This window comes from Geotrypetes seraphini, chromosome 3 (genome assembly GCF_902459505.1).
Source record: "Geotrypetes seraphini chromosome 3, aGeoSer1.1, whole genome shotgun sequence".
Lineage (NCBI taxonomy): Eukaryota > Metazoa > Chordata > Amphibia > Gymnophiona > Dermophiidae > Geotrypetes > Geotrypetes seraphini.
In genome coordinates this window covers 279,562,985-279,584,841 of record NC_047086.1, presented here as the reverse complement: position 1 = coordinate 279,584,841, position 21,857 = coordinate 279,562,985, and the positions used below count along the sequence as shown (strand labels likewise).

Sequence of the window (21,857 nt, the reverse complement as noted above, 5' to 3'; positions counted from 1 at the left end):
AATGATAAGCTCTAATAGCACTGAAGGCTTAAACAGCTGGCATACTGTGGGATCCTCCCCTTGGTCAAGGGCTACCACAGCTTCCTGCGCACTTGCTCCTGTTTTCGACCCTATATAGCCAGCAAGGAAGACTTACTCCATGCCAGCAAAGGCATACAGCCTGAACCCTCACCTTATGAGTCCCTGTCAGAAAGGTCCACAGGATCCTGGTCATGTTTGCCAATGACCCTGATACACTCTGGGAGCCTAAGCTTTCCTGTGCAACCCCTGGTTTGCTGCCAGACCTCACATGAGGATCCCAGCTATACAAATAAGCTCTCCACATCAAATTAATAAATTCAGGATAAAAGACTTTACTAGGCATCAGGGAGACCCTGTAAGTAACTCCACCTTGCGTCTCTTGGGCTCCACGGTTTTCATGCTCCTATGCTTAGGTACGCTGCTGGTACAGGGTTCCAAGAGGGATTTTCTCCAGGGCGACAGGCTCCCCAAAGGTTCCTTAGCCCTAGAGACCAAAAGGTGTTTGGGGGAGGGGGCGCTAAGCACATAGCACAAGGGCACTTCTCTGGTGTCAATCCAGTGCAAATTTGGTATGAATTAGGGATAAAAGAGCCCAAAGGACTCCATCCCTGCCACTTTTGAGGCAAAACAAAGTGATTTAAAGGATCTGGAGAACTTTGAAAAAAACTGGGAAATCCAAGATGGCTGCTGTGGCAGCTTTTTAGCGCCAAAGAACAACTCAAAAATGGCTTCACTAAAAGTAAAAAAAACAAACAAACTTAAAACAGAATTTTAGTAGGTGGGAGACTGTTGTCTGGCTTCAATTTAAATAAGAGGTAAATCTTACCTTGTAGCAAAAGCAGGTTGAACTTCATGAGGATTTCGACGGTCTGACCAGAAAAACAGTAGTCTATCAAATTTTGGTTCAATATCAGCAAATTGCGCTTTGCCTTCTGGAAATATTCTAAGAATGCCTCCATTTACCTAAGAAAGAAGAGATCACCTATTACCATTAATACCTGAAAGTCAACAAGCCTCAACCAAAACTGAAATGCAGCAAAGTATTTTGAGCTGGTTTTCAGGAACATTCCCAGACTATCAACTTACCTGCTAAAAAAAAAAAAAAAAGATATGGAGAATGAAGAGAGATACAAGAAAGGTGAAATAGCACAGTTACTTACTGTAACAGGTGTTATCCAGGGACAGAAGGCAGATATTCTCCCATGTGGGTGATGTCATCTAGGTGGCCTGGTACGGACCATGTAAAAGTGTACTTGTACTTTAAGTTTTTAGAGACTTCACAAATGCTTGCACCACACATGTGTGAGTGCCTTCTCACCCAACACAGGCTCATGATACCTCAGTTCCGTAAACAAGCTAAGAAGCCAACTAGGGGAGGTGGAAGGGATGTGAGAATATCTGCCTGCTGTCCCCGGATAATACCTTTTATGGTAAATAAATGTGCTTTATCCTAGGACAAATAGGCAGGATATTCTCACTTGTGGGACTCCCTAGCTTACTGTAATAGGAGGGAGAATTGGCCATTAAGAAGAAAATAGATTCTGTAATACTGTTTGGAATAGGATTCTAGACAGTAGTGAGATGTGAATGTGTGAATTGAGGACCAGGTAGTTGCTTTGCAAATTTAATCAATGAGAGTAGAAGTAAGAAAGCTACTGATGCTGCCATAGCTCGGATCTTGCTGTAAACACCCTTGAGCTGCATAGCAGAAGAAAATACAGGCTGCTAGCCTTGTGGAAATAGTTCTCTTGGTGACAGGCTGGCCCAGTCTGTTAGGATCAAAAGAGATGAACAGTTGAGGTGAAGTCCTGTGTGGTTTAGTCCATTGTATGCAGTAAACCAAGGCAAGCTTACAGTCCAATGTATGAAGAGTCGTTTCTCCAGGATGAGAATGAGACTTTGGGAAGATGACTGGAAGCACAATGGATTGATTTAGATGAAATTCCATGACTATTTTTGGAAGGATTTAGAATTGGTCCCCCAGAACCACCTTGTCATAATGAAATACTGTGTATGGTGGGTCAGAAACCAATGCTTGAAGTTCACTCATTTGACGGGCGGAAGTGACCAAAATCAAGAAGACCACTTTCCAAGTGAGAAACTTAGGATGAGGAGATGCTAGTGGTTCAAATGGTGGTTTCATCAAACTGGCTAGGACTGCATTAAGATCCCAGACAACTGGAGGTGGCTTGAGCGGAGGTTTGGCGTTGAAAAGCCCTTTCATAAACCTGGAAACAAGAGGATGAGTGGCCAGAGGTTTATTGTTGACAGGAATATGGAAAGCGCTAATAGCACTAAGGCAAACCTTGACCAAAGTAGTTTTCAGTCCAGAATTGGATAAATGGAGAAGATAATCCAATACTGAAGGAAGAGAAGAGGAGGAAGCATCTTGGTCATGAAGAGTACACCACGAATTGAAGCGTGTACACTTCTGCTGATAGCATTGCTGAGTAGAAAGTTTTCTGGAAGCAGCTATAATGGCTTGTACTGAGTCAGAAAGATTAATATCTGCTGAAGTCAGACTGAGAGGTACCAAGCGGTCAGGTGCAGTGATTGCAGATACTTGACTCTGAGTGAGCAGAGATGGAAAGATTTGTAAAGGAATTGGATCCTTGTCACTCAGATGAAGTAGAAAGGAAAACCAAGGTTGTCTGGGCTGCCAAGAAGCTATTAGGATCATGGTGGCTGATTTATGCTTGATCTTGAAAATGAGAGGGATTGGCAGAAATGCATAGAGGAACCTGCTCCCCCCTGACCAGCAGCACTCCTTCTCCCTTCCTTTTACCTCCTCCTGTCCAGCAGCACCCCTTCCCTGCTCTCCCTGTTCAGCAGTAGCCTTTCTCCCTTCCTTTAACCTCCCTCCTGTCCAGCAGCACCCCTTCCCTGCTCTTATCTGATAAGTCTCCCATGTTTTCTGAAGCAGCTCTGCCAGGATCCACTGCAGGCTCCTTGTAGAGACAGGGAAACCGTCGCATGCAAATCGCCGCAGACCTAACTTATCTCATGTTCTAGCCCATTGCCTATCTCTCTCGACAATTGGATCCTGTTGCTGCCGGGTGGCCTCCCTGCCTTTGGGCAATTGCCACCGTAACAGATCTCTTACAGCACGCTAATAAACTCACTTTTGGCCAACATATTGATCTCTTTGTCCCACACCGTGTGACCTCTCTTCTAGAACATAAAGGCTCCCTATGGCTCAGGAACGAACGCCTCCTTAAATACCAAACCCTTCTTTGCGAAAACCCTCAGGTGTCTCTTGTTGTCTCTTCCCTCCTTGACCCCTCCACTCTCCTTCCCGTTTCCTTCCAGCCGGTCGCGCACAACTGCCTTGACACCTTTGACTTAGTTTATTCTTCCCGTCCTGGTCTCACTGATATCCCACTCCGGGACCCTAATCTCACTCTTTTCACAGATGGCAGTTTGTCTGTCACCCCTTCTGATGCCCATATCGCTGGTTATGCAGTAGTCTCTGCCACTTCCCCTTCACTCATGGGCCCCCTGCCCTCTGGCATTTCTGCCCAAGAAGCTGAGCTGTATGCCCTCCCTTCTGCCCTGTGCCACTCTGTCTCTCAGTCTTGCAACATATACACTTACTCCAAATATGCTGTCCTTACCTTGCATTTCCATAGGGCCATCTGGAAACATTGAGGGTTCGTTACAGCCTCCGGCCGCCTGATCCATCAAGCTCCCCTCATTCTTGACCTCCTCAAGGCCGTCAAATTGCCCTTCCGTGTTGCGGTTATGCACTGTCGAGCCCACCATCGTGTCACTGATCTCATCTCACGCGGCAATGCCCTTGCCGACCGCACAGCCCGAGCTGCCAGCCTCTGCCCCCCTCCTTCGGCTCCTCTGTACGCCATCATTCCTTTTCTGGACACCCTTACACCCCAGTACACTTCTCAGGAACAGACTTGGGCCCACATTCTTTTGGGCCAGTCTGTCCTGAAAGGGGGGTGGATACAAATATGCGCCAATTCAAGTGCCAATCCAGACCCACACACTAATACTTTAAACGCAAGTACAGCGCGTACCCTCATATTCATTCCTCAACACCTGGCCCTCACGATTGTAAAAAGATGGCATGATCTGGCGCACTCTGGAGAACCAGCTATGAAAATGACTCTCAAGAGACATTTCTTTATCAATCACCTTGATCAGCTAGTCCGGTATACAATGCGACAGTGTGTTGTCAGTTCTAGAACAAATTCCCCAATCAGACGACTGCCACCTCTTGGACACCAACCCATTGGAACATATTCGATGCAGGTCCTATCTGTAGATTTTACCCACATGCCCACTTTCCGTTCCCTCAGTCACCTCCTAGTCTTCAGAGACACCCTGACTAGATGGGTCAAAGCCTTCCCTACTTGCACTGGACGCACCAGGGAAGTAACTAAACACCTCCTGAATGATATAATTCCGTGCTTCAGTCTCCCCATTTCTATAGGCAGCGACAACGGCCTTGTCTTCATTGCTGATGTCGTACAACAAACTGCTCAGGCCCTCCAAATTGAATGGAAATTATATGCTGCTTATCACCCCCAGAGCTGAAAGGATGAACAGAACCCTTAAGACTCTTCTCATCAAACGAATTGAAGAAACCAATCTGCCCTGGCCTATCTTGTTGCCTTCTGTTCTTTTTCAGATCAGGTGTACCCTGTCAAAACTCACTGGACTGTCCTCATTTCAGCTCATGTTTGGCCGCCTATCGCCCATCATGAACCCAGACCCTGGTTCTTTTGCTACTCTGGGATCAGATATCTTCCAGAGTCAGATCCAATCTTTAGCTAAAGCCCTTCAAGAGCTTCACAAATGGGTCCTGAAAAGGTCCCCACTACCGATAGCTACACAAGTCCATGGGTATGTCCCTGGAAATACAGTATGACTAAAACTTGGAGTCAGACCCCCTGAAACCTAGATGGAAAGGTCCTTTTACTGTCCTAATTTCTTGTCTTACAGTTGTCAACGTGTCTGGACATGAAACTTGGTTCCACTGCAACACAGATCTTCAGCTGAAGCTTTTTAAGACCTCAAAAAGTTCTGAATATTTACCACTGTACTTAGCAGATGTTCTGAATATAATTCTTTACAAGTGTTTGAGTTTAATTGACTGCCTGTGGTTCACCAATGTCTTTAGCAAGTGTCTTGAGTATAATTGTTTGAAGTTTTCTATGTTGTGCCTGAAAGAAAAATGAGCTTCTTATGTTAGCATTGTAGGGGCCTTTTGTCTTATATATATCTGATATTTGTGTTGCCTCACTGCCTTATGCTTTTTTTTCTGTAGTTCTTTCCTATTGTACTTAATAAGTGCCCCTAGCCCCTTTGCCTGATGTTTGCATGATGGAGTTAAGTACAAAAAGTGTCACACATCAGAGGGTATTATCTGTTTCAACCTACTGGTGATGAAGTTTAAAAGTGGGCAGAAATCTGAATTGATAATGTTGAGGGTCCACTTATCAACCGGACTCTTATTGTAGACCTCATTCGCCCAGTGTTTTTGTATTTTGATGCATGTGTGTTATTTGATGTTGCTCAAGGTCATGGTACTACCCCTAATACAGTTTTGTGTGGCTCCCTAGATTGACAGCATTATACCAAATGTGCTAAGTATACATGTCTGTATAACCTGATGCCTTTAATAAATGCCCCTATGAGGAAACCTTCACTAATAGTGGAGCCTGTCCTTTATAGGAATGTGTCTCGTGGGCTACCTATAATAACCCACACAAATATCCCTAATACCCCCTCTGCATCATTTACTTTAGGTCCTAGCTCTGGCCCCTTGTGTACTACAGGCTACTGCAATCCCATGGTTTTCACTATCACTGACCCTCATAACTGGAATGCCAATGTCCAAGTCCAGAAGGCCAGAGGCCGCATGGCATTGTATATTGATGGTAAAAGGTGAGACCCAGGTACTGTTGTATATGTCCGTATTGTATCCCGCCCACGTGCTCCTGTCTATCACTCTGTGGTGTTTCCCCAGTTTTATGAAATTATGAAAGTAGATATTGATATTCCTGTAATCACTAGAAATCTGTCTATACAGTTTTCTAAAACTATAGGCCAGACTCTTAACGTTAGCAATTGTTTTGTATGTGGAGGGTCTGGTATGGGAGAACAGTGGACATGGGAGGCAAAGCAGCTGGACATGTTAAACCTGACTTCACAGAACCTCACTTTTACTTCAGATCTACGACCTTCACGATGGACCTTGTGAACCTCCATTGTTGCTTCCCACTGTCTTCAGCGCCCTTCAGACACTGCTCAATGAAACTTATTATGAATGATGGTCATCTCCTGATGGTCGATATTGGCTCTGTGATCTGTTTGCCTACTCTTGGTTGACTGCTAACTGGACTGGTACATGTGTACTTGGCATGATCCGCCCCAGCTTCTTCCTGTTACCGCTGGTGAACACCTGGGAGCCCCTGTATTCGACAACAGGGGTCGCCAAAAGCGGTCTACTGCCACTAATTCCCTTAAAATAGGTGAATGAGGAGATGACTGTCCTGCAGAACGGATCATCACTGCTTATGGACCTACCACATGGGCTGAGGATGACACCTGGGGCTATCAGACCCCAATCTATATGCTGAACTGCATTATTCGTCTACAAGCTGAACTCGAACTGATAACTAATGAGACCACCCGAGCTTTGAGTACCATTGGCAGAGCGAATGCTAAAATGCGCACTATCTATCTATCAGAACTGCCTAGCTCTAGACCAGTGTTCTTCAACCTTTTTACACCCGTGGACCGGCAGAAATAAAAGAATTATTTTGTGGACCGGCAAACTACTAGGACTAAAATTTAAAAACCCCGTTTACGCCCCATCTCCACGAGCTCGGTCCCCGCAAACCATCTGATCCCATCTGCACAAGCCGCAATTATGATTTTATATTGAAAGTATTTTATTAAAGTATAAAAAGAAACAATATTCTGAACAATTGTGATTTTATAAATACAAATATACAGAGCACGGACCAACAAAACCCCTGTCTCCCCTCCCCTTCACATATATCCCCTCTACTATCAAGAAAACTGAACAAGCCAAGTTCTTATAGAATGCTACATAGAAATAGCATGCTAACAGAATACTGCAGTCCCCAGTTATGTCTCTAGCAGGATATATAATTCAAATCTGATATATTCTAATGACAAAATAGAAATAAAATTATTTTTTTCTACCTTTTGTTGTCTCTGGTTTCTGCTTTCATCTTCTGTTTACTCTTTTTCTTCCAGCATCTGTCCGTTCCATCCAATGTCTGCCCTCTCCCCCTTCCATATGTATCTGACTTCTTTCTATGCCCCTCTTCCTTGTCCATCCTCCTCTCTCCTTTTTACATCATTCATTCCAGCTTCACGGCCTTCTACATTTTTATCTCTCCTACACCAGATCTAGCATCTTTATCCCTTCTCTCATTTCTCTGCTGACCCCCTTTCCAGCATCAATGTCTCTCTACTTTCTCATTCCTCTCTCTCCCCTTTCTCTCATCTGATCTCTCCATTCCACTCTGACCCCCTTCCCCTCCTGTAATCTCCCTGCCAGCTGTTTCCTTCCTTTTTTCTTTCTCCCTACCCTCCTTCCTTTTTTTCCTTCTCCCTTCCCTCCTCCCTCTATCCAACATTAACTCTCTTCCCATCCCTTTCCCTCCTCCCTCCCAGCAGCTCCTCTCCTTCTTCTCCCTTCCCTCCTCCTTCTATCCAACATTACCTCTCTTCCCATCCCTTTCCCCCCTCCCCTCCCAGCAGCATATCTCTTTCTTCTCCCTTCCCTCCTCCCTCTATTCAACAGTAACTCTCTTCCCATCCCTTTCCCTCCTCCCCTTCCAGCAGCATCTCTCCTTCTTCTCCCTTCCCTCCTCCCTCTATCCAACATTAACTTTCTTCCCATCCCTTTCCCTCCTCCCCTCCCAGCAGCATCTCTCCTTCTAACTCCCTTCAAGTCCAGTAACAGCTCTCCCTTTTCCAGCACCTTCCCAGCCTCCTACAGTGGCTTCCTCCCCTTCCAGCAGCTCTCGGTACTTGCCTGCAGGAAGTTGCCGGTAAATCACTGCCCTGGCAAATTGGAGAGCTGGTGGGAGGGGAGACAGCCACTGTGAAGGCTCCCCAGGATCTTGTTCGCACACGCTGACCATCTCCCTCCACCTGCACCTGAATCTGCAGCTCTCTCCGGTCTAATCGCAACTTCCCCGCGGCCTTCTTCAGCAACTCGGCAGGGGTGGCGATCAAGACACGCTGCCGACGTCGGGACCTTCACTCTCTGAGTCCCGCCTATTTTGTTTCAACTTCCTGTTTCCAAACAGGCGAGACTCACAGAGGGAAGGCCCCGACGTTGGCAGCCTATCTTAATCGGCTGAGGCTGGGAGGAACATTAATCAGCAGGAACCGCAGTCTGCAGGAACCAAAGTCGGCAGGAAATTTAACTGCCGACTTGATCTCGCCGGCCCTGCGCGGACCGGCAGAAATTTTCTGCGGACCGACACCGGTCCACGGACCGGCGGTTGAAGAACTGTGCTCTAGACAGAAGGTAGTGCCTATGGCAAATTCAACCTCTCCAACTGCTGCCTTGAACTTGATGATGATGGTAAAGTGATTGAGAAAGTTGTGGATCGTATCACCAAGCTGGCTCATGTTCTGTCCAGATCTGGCGTGGCCTTACTGGAGACTGGCTCTCTGGAACCTTCGGCTCCTGGTTGCCCTCTGGTTCAGCAATGAAGACCATCTCTTGCTGGTTGCCGCCCTGTCTTCTCTGCTCCTTTGCTGCCTGCCCATGTGGTCCCCTTAGCCATAAAGCTGCTCCACCGAACTGATTACTCTGCTGTTGACCATTCCACTGCTGCTATGGCCCTTGCGCTTCCCAAGTATCGACCAGTCCCTATTACTGATCCTGACCTTCCTCCTTCTTGAACTTTATCAGGCTCGTCTCCTTCCACCTTCATTCCACTAGCCTGAAAGGGGGGACTGAAGGAGTCTGGGACTGGTTTTCCTAAGTGTTGAACTAAGTTTTCTTTTTAATAAAATGCTGAATTATGTTTAGCTGCAGACCTAACTTATCTCATGTTCTAGCCTGCCTGCACTGGGTGTTTTAGCTTAGGCATTCTAGCTTCTTATGGCTATCTCAGCATAAACTGGACCACTTGTTGTGTATATAATGTGATTTAAATCAAGGGAAAAAAGACCTCAAAATACCCCTTGAATGCAATCAATAAGTCACAAACGTTTCGGGGTTGGGTATCATCATTGGTCAAAAACCCTTGAATATATATTTTTGTTTTTAATTGAATTTTAATCTTTTTTAATACTTTTGTAATGAATTGTTAAATAAATAATGTGATTGTGAATCAATTTTTACTATTTCTTCATTCTCATTGATGAGAGTTAAATGACCAGCAAGTGTATATTTCTAATTTATATCATTTTCTTCTGGCTAAATGAAAGAACTGTGAAAGTACTTATCTTAATCACCCGATGGAGGCCCAGTCCGTTTCGCACTAAAGGGCTTCTTCAAGGGTAATAATAGGGCTTATAAGTTTGCCAGTTGGATTTCAATGTTGCTCATCGTTATAGAACTGCCGCTCATTCTGGCTGCATGAAAATCAGGAACAGCCACAGGATCCGAAAACAGCTGGTAACCCACAGGAACGGGGTGAAAAAACTGATTGGTAGCCGTGGGTAAGGGGACAAGGTCATTAACCGCTCCGTGGAGCAATAAATGGCCTTGTCCCCGCAGTAAAGTATCTGCTGCGCGTTGCCTCCCTTCCCACTCCTCCCAGTCAACAGCCTTCCTCGCGAATGCGCGGTCCAGCAGGCCCCTCCCTTCTTCCTCCTGATTGCCACGATCTGGGCATCTCTTCCCCATGTTGGGTCATCTACCTCCCTTCCCCTCACCTTCGTTTTCTCCAAGTGGCCTGGATGCCACAGCCTTCTCACAAGACATGCACGACTGCCCTGAAAACTTCTCCTCTGATGCAAGCAGCCCAGGTAGAAACAGGAAGTTGCATCAGAGGAGAAGCTTCGGGGAAGCTGTGCATGACCTGTGAGATGGCTGGCGTTTGGATCGCTCAGAGAGAAAACCTTGATTCTGAAAAGCGCCCAAAAGGTGATAGGAAGGGAGGGAGATGGTCCGATGAGGTAAACAGAACAAGTGAGGCCGAAGTGGAGGGGAGAGAGGGACAGACACCAAAGGGAAATGGGGAGGAGAAAGAAGGGAACAGGCACCATATGAAAGTGGGGAGGAGAGAGAGTGAGAGGAATAGATGCTGGAAGGAAGTGGAGATGTGAGAGAGGGGAGAAGACACCAAAAGAAAGTGGGGAGAAAGAGGGAGGAGTAGACACTGGATGGAAATGGGGAGGGGAGAGAGGGGAGCAGATATGCTGATATGCTTATAGCAGTTGCTGGCAGCATCTTTGAGCCACTGAGGTGCCAGCATCTATGATTTAGGGGCGCTGCTGCTGTCTGTCAAGCTTGGTATAAGGGATTTTTTTACCACTTTCAGAGGAAGTCTTCAGCTGACATAGCTTGAAGATACTCATCAGCTGGAGTATTTATAATTTATATTTACATTAAAGGCTCTGACAGAGACATATTTACAAAGTATGTATTTTTCCCAATTAATAGTTCCAAATTAATAAAATGTCTGTTTATTTATAAATGGGTCTCTACCACAGCCTCTAATTCAGTAGCATGGGGCTGGGCGGAGACAGGCAGGACAGAGTTCACAGCGATAGAAACATAGAATATGACAGCAGAAAAGGGCCTTCGGCTCAACAAGTCTGCCCACTCAAATAACCCTCCCCTCTAAGTTCTTCTTTGAAGTGAGCCCACGTGTTGATCCCATTTGTTCTTAAAGTCAGTCACATTACTGGCCTCAACTACCTGAAGTGGAAGATCATTCCAACGGTCAACCATCCTTTCGGTGAAAAAGTATTTCCTAGTGTCACTATGGAATTTCCCGCACCTGATTTTTAGCGAATGCCCTCTTGTCGCTGTAGGGCCTGTAAGGCAGAAGATGTCTTCTTCCACCTCAATACGGCCAGTAACGTATTTGAACGTCTCTATCATGTCACTCCTCTCTCTGCGTTCCTCGAGAGAGTAAAGGTGCAACTTACCTAGTCGTTCTTCATAAGGGATATCCTTGAGCCCTGAGACCATCTTGGTGGCCAATCGCTGAACCGATTCCATTCTTAGCACATCCTTCCGATAGTGTGGCCTCCAAAATTGTACACAGTATTCCAGATGTGATCTCACCATGGACCTGTACAGCGGCATTACCACCTCGGGCTTTCGAATGACAAAGCTTCTCCGGATGCAACCCAGCATTTGTCTAGCCTTGGATGAGGCTTTGTCTACTTGATTGGCTGCCTTCATATTTTCACTAATGATTACTCCCAGGTCCCGTTCTGCCACAGTTCTGGTTAAGGTCTCACCATTCAGAGTGTAGGTTCTGCATGGGTTTCTGCTACCAAGGTGCACAACCTTACACTTCTTGGCATTAAAATTCAGCTGCCAAATAGTAGGCCAGTGCTCCAGAAAAAGTATGTCCTGTGTCATAGCGTCGGGCATGGTATCTCCGCCCACTATGTTGCATAATTTAGCATCATCAGCAAATAATGCAATTTTACCCCGAAATCCCTGAGGCAGATCTTGTATGAAAATATTAAATAGGATTGGACCCAGGACCAAGCCCTGCGGTACTCCACTGTGCACTTCCGACTTTTCAGAGGGAGTACCGTTAACCACCACCCTCTGATGTCTGCCACTAAAACAGTCCTTAACCCATGCAGTTAATATTTCTCCTAGCCCCAACGAACTCATCTTGTTCAAAAGTCTGCGGTGTGGGACGCTATCAAAGAATTGCTGAAGTCCAGATACAACACATCTAGGGACTCTCCTTTATCTAGTTCTTTTGTTACCCAGTCAAAGAAGCTAATCAGGTTGGATTGGCAGGATCTCCCCTTTGTAAATCCATGCTGGTGTGGATCCTTCAGTCTCTCTAATCTAATCTAAACCTTAGGTTTGTATACCGCATCATCTCTACATTCGTAAAGCTCGACACGGTTAACAAGAGTTAGGGTAGAAAGGAACTCCAGTGGGGCAAAAAGAGGAGAAAAGAATTAGAGGACTAAAATGACCAGAGAGGGAGGAGGAGTTACGTTTTTGAGAATAACCAGGTTTTCAGATGTTTACGGAAGAGTTGGAGAGAGCTCTGAATCCTGAGAGGGGAGGTAAGGTTGTTCCAGAGCTCAGTGATTCTGAAAGGGAGGGAGGAGCCGAGTTTTCCTACAAGGGAAACGCCTTTTAGCGAGGGAAAGGAAAGTTTCATTTTTTGGGTGGATCTGGTGGAATTAGGGTTGGAGGAGTTCCAAGCGAGAGGGTTGAGGGCAGGGAGGATGCCGTGTAGGATCTTGAAAGTGAGGCAGGCACATTTGAAGTGGACTCTGGAGATTATCGGCAGCCAGTGGAGCTTGGACAGAAGCGGTGAGACATGGTCGAATTTGCTTTTTGCGAAGATAAGCTTGGCAGCGGTATTCTGAATCCGCTGGAGTCTTTGAAGGTTTTTTTTTTTTGTTAGGCTTAGGTAGATAGAGTTGCAATAATCCAGTCTGGAAAGGATGGTGGATTGTACTAGGACGGCAAAGTGTTTTTGATGGAAGCAGGATCTCACTTTCCGTAGCATGTGGAGGCTGAAGAAACATTTTTTTACTAGGGAGTTGAGGTGATCGTTGAGGGAAAGTGTAGAGTCAATGATGACTCCCAGAACTTTACTTGAATATTCCAGATGTAAAGTGGGGCCCGAGGACAGTGAGATGGAGGTGGGCAGTTGGTCCAGTTTTCGGCCGAGCCAGAGAAGTTTTGTTTTAGATTCGTACAGTTTCATCTGCACAGTGTTAGCCCAGGATTGAACGTTCGATATGCATGAGGTTATGTTCGCCGAGAGGTTTGTGAGGAATTCGGTCGGTCTCAAGGAGGACAAAGATGTCATCTGCGTAAGTGTAGAGTGTTTCGAGGGGGGAGAGGTGGAGGAGTTTAAGGGAGGACATATAAATGTTGAAACGGATAGGAGAGAGAGGTGAGCCTTGCGGGACTCCACAGATCAGGTTCCAGGGGGAGGAGGAGGTGCCCTTCATGTTGACTATGTAGGAGCGGGAGCGTAAGAACTTCGAGAACCAGTCAAGGACTGTGGAGTTAGTAAATTAGAATATCATGATGTACGACATCAAAAGCTGCAGAGAGGTCGAATTGGAGAAGGATGGCGAATTTGTTGCGAGAATGGAGATATTGAACTTTTGAGATTAAGAAGGTCAGAAGGGATTCGGTGCTGAAATTGGGACGGAAGCCGTATTGGTAGGGTTGAAGAATGGTGAATTTCTCAAGGTAGGAGGAGAGTTGAGTGGATATGATGGACTCTAGCATCTTGGTAAGAAGGGGAATGTTAGCTATTGGACGGTAGCTGGATGGTAGAGCAGGTTTTTTTCAATAGAGGGGTTAGGGAGATATGGTCCATTTCTGGGGAGAAGAGACCCGAATGGAGGGCGGAGTTTATGAGAATGGTAAGAGATGAGATGACCTGGGGGAGGAGTGTTCTCGTAGAAGTAGGAGGGGAAAGGATCCAAGGTGCAGTTACAGGATTTCAGTTTGAGGCAGAGATTATAGACCAGGGATTCAGAAACAAGTTCGAAGGAAGACAAGGATCTGTCTGCTGGGATAGGATAGGAGTCTGTTAGGAGTGGGTTGGGGTCGATTGGAATCAGGAATTTGTAGGAGATTGCAGGTGGGAACGAGCGCCTCAAGGTGGAGACCTTATTGTTGAGAGTCAGCTGAGGGGGAGGAGGGAAGGATGGAAAAATTTTTGGAGGTTAAGGAACGCCAAATGTTAAACAATGTGCTACTTTGATTGTTGGATTTAGAGATTTTGTCTCCGTAGAAGTTTTTTCTTGCTTTTTTTAGAACGGTATTGTAGACTTTGATGTTGACCCTCCAGGAGAATTTGTCTGTAGGGGATTTAGATTTTTTTCCATTTTCGTTCTAGAGCACAGCATTTCTGCTTCAGTTCTCTGTGGTATGGGAGGTACCAAGGGGCCTTACGGGAGTAGGAAATGGTTTTAGTGGAGAGAGGGGCGAGGGAGTGGAAGGTGGACTCGGAGAGGGCGACCCAGTTTTGCCAGTTAAGTTTCTGGTTCAGCAGGTTTGGAGATGGGGGAGTATTTGTCGAGGAAATTGCTCCAGAACAGGTTGTTCAGAACAGGTCGTCCAGAACCATGTCTAATTTGTGTTTAATCAATGTTTCCATAAGCTTGCACACTATTGACGCAAGACTTACCGGTCTGTAATTTGCAGTCTCTAACCTGCATCCCTTTTTGTGGAGCGGAATGACGTTAGCTGTTTTCCAGTCTAATGGAAGTTTTCCTGTGCTCAGAGAAAGATTGAAGAGTGTGACTAATGGCTCTGCCAGGACATCTCTCAATTCCCTAAGCACTCTGGGGTGCAAATTATCTGGTTCTATGGCTTTATACACTTTGAGCCTTGACAATTCTTGGTAGATGCTGCTGGTGGAAAATTCAAAATTCCTGAACAGGTCTTCTGAGCTCTCTCTTGATTGCAGCTGTGGGCCGGATCCTTGTGCTTCACAGGTAAATACTGAGCAGAAGTATTTGTTCAGTAGTTCGGCTTTATCAGAGTCCGATTCTGCAATGCTGCTGTCGGGTTTCCTTAGGTGCACTATCCCGTCTGTATTCCTCTTTCTATCACTAACATACCTGAAGAAGGATTTATCCCCTTTTTTAATATTCCTAGCTAAATCTTCTTCCATCCTGAGTTTGGCGTATCTGACCGCTGTTTTGACAGTTCTAGATTTTTCTTCTGGGCGTTGTGATCGTTTGTAGGATATAAATGCTCTTTTCTTCTGTTTTATGAGTTCTGAAATCTCCGCAGAGAACCATTGGGGTTTGTTATTTCTCCGCCGTTTACTCACGGTCCTTATAAAGAGGTTGGTTACTTCCTGTAGGGTAGATTTCAGAGCTGACCACATGACCTCATGACCTCATGACATCATCTGTTGTGTCTTGGGTTTGCAGCGCTTTATAGACAAAATTTCCCATGCTCTCGAAGTCAGTGCCCTTAAAGTTACGAACCTTCGTTGACGTGTTCGACCTCATGGATCCCTTCCTGAGGTGAAACCACACCATTTTGTGGTCGCTGGAGGCCAACGCCTCACCTACCGAAACCTTTGGTGAGTATCAGGTCGCGAATCGCCTGATCCCTGGTGGGCTCCAGAACCATATGTTTGAGTCGTGCCCCCCCCCCCCCCCCGTATAGATGTTAGTAGCCTTTTGCTGCTGCCGGTCATGGCTGAAACTTTGTTCCAGTTTATATCTGGCATGTTGAAATCCCCTAACAGTAGAGTATCTCCACGCAGAGTGAAGGTCTCAATGTCTTCAATTAATTCTTCGTCTTTGTCGTCCTGTTGTTAAGGAGGCCTGTATACAATGCTCATATACAGGCATTTGCCACTTCCCCTGGCAAGGTTCACCCAGAGGGACACCTGTGATTCTGGTAACTTTGATTTCTTCCTTGATATATAGTGCTACCCCTCCTCCGTTTTTGCCTTCTCTGTCTTGGCGGAGTAATTTATAACCTGGTATAGCCATATCCCATCCATGGGAATCCGTGAACCAAGTTTCAGATATTGCCACCACATCTAGGTCAGCACTCCTCATTTCCATCTCTAATTCCAATATTTTATTGCCTAAGCTGCGGGCGTTGATGTACATAGCCTTCCATACTTCGTGTATGCTCGGACTGCATGGAGATTTCCCCGCTTTACTTAGTATGCCCTTTATTTCCCTGTTTGAGTTAGTTCGTCCCTTTCGAGTTGGTCTGTCCCCTGCGGTACTGACTGCGGCGTAAGTACTTACCTCAGACTCAGTACTGGAATATTTACTTACCATACCAGGATGGTTACTTACCTTATCAGGATGAGAAAGGGTTCCCTCCCCCAACTCACCTAGTTTAAAGCCCTTTGGAGCAGGTGAGCCAATCGTCTACCGAAGACATTCTTCCCTCTTCTGGTTAGGTGGAGCCCATCCGATCCCTGTAGTGCCTCTCTGTGGTCCAGGAAGCCGAAGTTCATCTCCCTGCACCATCCGTGTAGTCATTTGTTTGTCTTCTGGATGCAATCTTCCCTGGTTCTACCCTTGCCTCTCACTGGAAGGATAGAGGAGAAGACCACCTGTGCTCCCATTTGCTTCAGCTTCTTACCCAGGGCTTTAAAGTCTTCGGGTATCTTCTCCGGGGTGTTCCTGGCGGTGTCATTCGTCCCGACGTGGATGAGAAGCATAGGATAGTAGTCTTGGGGCTTGATTAGTCTCCCTAGGCTTGTGGTCACATTCCTGATTCTGGCTCCTGGCAGCAACAAACCTCTCTTGATAGTAGATCCAGTCTGCATATTGGTCCCTCTGTGCCCCGCAGCAGGGAGTCCCCAATGACTACCACTCTGCGCTTCTTCTGAGGGAGCTGGTCCGTTGCCCCTGGAGCCTGAGTCATCTTCTGGAAATCCTCTTGAAAGTCGCCCTGAAAGTCGCTGGCTGGTTCTATCTGTAGAAGCTGGAACCTGTTCTTTAGGGTGATCTGTGGGGTTGACGTGAAGCTACTCTATTTGCTTGAAGTAGGGGTAGGTCTTTTGTATTTGCTTGTAGAGGTGACCAGTTGCCAGGAGTCGACGTCTCCAGCCTCTTCTTGTACCCCAGCTGTTACTTCCAACGTTGTGGATCTGGTCGGTCTGGGTGTCTCAAAGGTGGTCATGTTTCCTTGCGCATGCTCAGAGACTTGGGACAGCTCCTGGATGACGCCATCGATGTAGGCCTCATCTTCCCTGATGCTTCCAAGACGCTTCACCTCCTCCCTTAGGCTCATCAATTCTTGCATGATGTCTCCGTCAGTCTGTTGCTGGTTGACCATCTCCGTCTGTACTGAGACTGAAGTCATCTGATGTGGAATAAACTTCGGTCTGCACAGAGACCTCTGTCATGGATAGTCTTCTATCTGCATGGAAGCTGTGGTCATCCTCTGGCTTTCTTCGGTGACTGGGATGCTAGTCTTCAATGCAGCCTTATTGCTTCTAGTTCTTCCTGCCATTTTTCAGCTTCTCACTTGCTGGGTGTTGGCCCTGGTCCGCCTGCTAGTTGATTTGCTTTTCTATTCCTGGTTAGCTGGTATGTGTAGTTGTCTGATGTTTGGTGGACTCGCCTACTTGCTCCTAGCCGCCTGTTTAGTTGACTGTATAAGTCTGTCTGATGTTTGCTAGGTGTTTGCTTTGTTGCTTCTTCTTGCTAGTGTGTGCTTGTGTTTTCTTGTCTTGTGCGTCTTTTGCTGGTATCTTCTATACCTGTCGCTTCTTCGTTTGTGTGTGTTTGTGACTCCTCTTGGACCTGCCCCTTCATTTTCCTTCGGGCCTGCTGTTTCTTTGTCTTGCACTAGCTTGGGTGTGTGAGTGGGTGTGGGTGTGCTCTCCCCATTCACATTGAATTCCTTACCTTGCTGCCTTTCCCTGGTGTCCTTGGAGGTATCGGCTTGGCTCTTCTCAAAGGCTCTTCGCAAAGGCGCTCTCGCTAAGGTGAGCGCCTTTGCCACTCGCCTTTGCCGCACGCCGAACGGCTGCGCGCCGTTGGCTCTCCTCCTTTTAAGGGTGAGTTCAGACTGAGCTGGAGCTGACGCACTGGGGGTGGGCGGAGCTTTCTCTCGCTACCCCTGACTAGCTGCTCCCTCGCCAGCCTTTTTCTCCCCTCCTTCTGCCTCCCTTACTCTCTGCTGGTTTGTCTCTGCTCCTCTACTCTCCGACTGAACCGCGAGCTGGGACCATGCGCCACGGCTCTCCTCCCTTTAAGGGTGAGTTCGGGCTGAGCTGGAGCTGACGCGCTGGGGATGGGTGGAGCTTCCTCTCGCTACCCCTGACTCGCTGCTCCCTCGCTGGCCTTTTTTCCTCTCCTTCTGCCTCCCTTACTCTCCTGCCTACAGTTTGTTCGCCCCTGCTCCTCTACTCTCCGACTGAGCCGCGAGATGGGATCAGATCTTTTCCCCGTGTCATTCTTTAGTAGGAAGTAATGACATATAACTTCCTATCGCCTTCTGTGCAGTGTCTGCTCACCTCCTGCACCTCACTGCTGCTAGGGGATAGGGTATAACTTGATCCCAGGAATGGACACTGCAACAGCTTGGTGTGAAAACTGGGGAGAAATGGGAGGAGTCTCCTAAGTCCAAAGACAGCACCCTCTGCCAATCCACTCTCCACCTTAGTCCCCCTTGCAGGAAAAACCCTGCGCCCAACAGTACCACCACAGGGATGCACATCGTGGTAAGGTTGATGTCTATATTGGCGATGTTGGGCTGCAACAAGAGACTCAGCACTACATAGTGGTACTCAACGCAGGAGCACTGCTCTGGTCACCCTCTTTGTAAGCTGGTTTGTTTTAAAGCTACTCCCAATATGTTTTTGTTTGTTTGCTTTTAATCCTCCTGAATGAAGTTTCCTTTTTTTTTTTTTTTTTTTTAATAACATGGAGGGAGAGGAGGAGAATGGCAGTTGCAGAGAAAGTAGAGGGGTGGGTAGTAACCTGGCACCACCAGGTGTAACCCTCAGTATGAACCCATAAAAACCTACACCCCAACATTCCACTGAGTTAGTAAATTAAAACAAGGGCTGAGCAGAAGAGGAAGCCAGGTTCTCGAGAAAGACCATCCATCTGCCTGCTGGAGACAGAGAATACTGACTTGCCATCCTATTTGGCAGAGTTTAGTTTAATGCTCTCTATCTCCTCTTGCAAGTGGATGATCATAACCCATTCGTCTGGATTCACTTGCTGCCGATGACAAGGAATGCCAAAGTGGCTTAGGTTCTCTTTGACCAGGCCAGTCTCCCAGTTTAATTCTAGTGAGGGTACTGTACCATCTGTCAGTTTCTTGCTAAACTTACATTCATCATTGAAACAGACTTCACACTTATCTTCAGGCCTAAATTACTCTAGAGAAGTGGCTTCAAACCTGTCTTCTGAGGTGGTTTTCAGGATATCCATAATGAATATGCTTAAGAAATTTGTAGGCAATATAGATATTTTTATGGATTGTATTTATGTTCTTATGCAGTAATCTGTTATGAGGAAGATTTGGGGGGAGATGTTCATAAATTTACAAATATGACTCTAAAAAAATCTATGCAACACACAGTATTTTGTTCATCAGCATCAGGAAAACTAGGGATTGTACAATAATTCCATCATTATGATTATCATTTTAGAACTAATCCTAGAATATTTTATTACTTTTATGTGTCTTCATATTTATAAAAGGTGTTCCTCCCCACTTTGCCCAGATACTGAAATCATCATCATAACATCAATATCAACAATTTGTGATCACCACAGTTGTGGAACATTTAATTGTTTTTGACTGTGGATGTGTGCAGGTGCATATGCTAGTCTGAGGATGTCTGTGAAGGTTTGAAGGAACCAGTGTTTCAGACTACAGAGACCTGTAAGAAGTAGGGGTAAAAGAGAACTATCAGGCATGTGAAGGAAAAAGTGGAAGCATGACATACAGGAGTACAGATCTACTGAGAGAAGATGGAAATTTACCTGCTAGCAGAATCAAAGATTTTGCAATTGAAGTGGAAGTTACCTACATGGAAAAGTGTGTAGAAAGGGCAGCCTATAGTGTGCTCAGAAGGTGTAGTGAGGAAAGCAGAAATGGTAGCTAGAAAAAGACGATACAGATAGCAGCAGGACGGTTGGATGAGCAAAAAGAGAAAGAAACCGGCTAGACTTTCACACACACACACACACACATTCACCTGCTGCTATATGAAGGCAGAAAGGTGAGGGATAGCGAGGGTAGGACTGTCAACTCTTTTCCCATGCACAGCTAGTGATGGGAATACTATGAAGGTAGTATTTTCATGCGCTGGAACGGGTGGGGGGAGGGAAGAGTGCCAGCCACAGTGCAATAATAAGAGTTGTTGATCAGATTCAAAATGCACTCAATACATTCCAAAACGGAGCAGTGACCTGTGGCTTTCAGTCCAGTATGGTCACTGTGATGGATAAGAAAGATTATAGGGGAAGGCAGACAAGTCCACGTATTTATTAACTGAATTTAACTGAAACCTGTAGAAGCTGGTTGTGATTAAACTGGCAGCCCAAAGGCAGAAGAATCTGCCATAGAAACATCAATCTCTAATGCAAAAATATATCAAAAATACTTTACAAAATATTTTAATGTATGTATGTATAACTTTAAAAATATGGACTAATGACATACCTTGGCATCCCAATTTTTATTGAGATAATATATACATGTGACACACCTTCCATCTCCATTAGGATTATCAACATGCCGCACATATCCTGTTCCATTACCAGGATAACAAGCCACCATTGCCTAGAATAAAAGTATCAGAAAACAAAACAAGTAGTTATGAATGTATATGCAACAAAGTTTTGCGAGATCCTAGACCAACCTGGGGGAGGGGCAGATTTAGCACAGAATAAAATAAAAAAATAAAAAAAACACATTCTATAACCTTGTTTCTCAAAGAATGAATCTCTCAATTCCATTTCCTCCTTCCTACAACCTCTACATTCTCTCAGATAGAAACATCACCCCCCCTATTTTCCACTCCTCTCAGTAACACATCATCCTGCCCATATGCTGACATATGCCCCCTTCTGCTAGTCTACACTCTACTTGCTCAAACTATGCCCCCTCCCCTACAAATGCTCTCACCAACCCTTTTCCCAGCCCAACTTCCATATGCGCTCACCCTATCTTTGCTATTGCCCTTCCTCCAGATTTGTTCAAATATCCTTATTCTCTCAGTCCAACCTCCAATACACTGAGATTCCTCCATCTGATGTCATACGCCCACTTCACCCCTAAGTCCTTATGCTAGGGGTGCCCAATACGTCGATCGCGATCGACCGGTAGATTGTTGAGGCAAAGTGAGTCGATCGTGGAGCCCATCCTGGGCTCCGTGATAGACTCGCGTTGCCTTCACAATCTACTGGGCCCGATCAGCCTTCCTCTCCCTGACATCAATTCTGCCGGAGAGGAAGTTCCGGGCCAGCCAATCGCTGCCTGGCTTGCCCAGAACTTCCTCTCCGACGGCAGAATTGACGTCAGGGGAGAGGAATGCTGGTCGGCCCGACGCAGGTAAGCAAGGATAGCTTGGAGCCTGTTCCCCATTGGCAGCGGCAGTGGCTTGTGGGAGGGCAGGAAGAAAGAAAGGGGGCAGGCAGGGAGACAAAAGGAAAGAAGGGAAACAGAAAGAAAGGGGGCATGAAGAGAGAAAAAAAGAAAGGGAAGCAGGGAGAAAGAAAGGGCAGGGAGAGAGGAAGAAAAAGTTAGGGGAGGGAATGAGGTCTGGAGGAGAGGAAGCATACAGGCTGAAAGAAGGGAAGAAAGATTGGATGCACAGTCAGAAGAAAGTGCAACCAGAGACTCATGAAATCACCAGACAACAAAGGTAGGAAAAATGATTTTATTTTCAATTTAGTGATCAAAATGTGTCCATTTTGAGAATTTATATCTTCTGTCTATACTTTGCACTATGGTCTCCTTTTACTAAACCGCAATAGCGGTTTTTAGCGCAGGGAGCCTATGAGCGTTGAGAGCAGCGCGGGGCATTCAGCGCAGCTCTCTGTGCTGAAAACTGCTATCGCTGTTTAGTAAAAAGGGAGGGGGCATATTTGTCTAGTTTTGTATGGTTGTTACTGAGGTGACAGTACATAGAGTCATGTGTCTTGACCTCTTTGAAAAAAAATGGAATATAAATGATAATTAA

General features: G+C 46.1%; 1 protein-coding gene across 3 annotated transcripts in view; it reads right to left on the bottom strand.

The window, feature by feature from the left end:
- The window catches only part of EGLN1 (egl-9 family hypoxia inducible factor 1), a 164,414-nt gene that overhangs the window by 80,755 nt on the left and 61,802 nt on the right, over positions 1-21,857 (bottom strand). For all 3 annotated transcript variants that reach the window (XM_033938533.1, XM_033938535.1, XM_033938534.1), the window contains exons 2-3: positions 20,336-20,455; positions 848-984 (exon numbers count right to left, since the gene is read on the bottom strand). In XM_033938533.1, the coding sequence (XP_033794424.1) occupies positions 848-984; positions 20,336-20,455 (257 nt within the window). The remainder of the gene's footprint in view (positions 1-847; positions 985-20,335; positions 20,456-21,857) is intronic.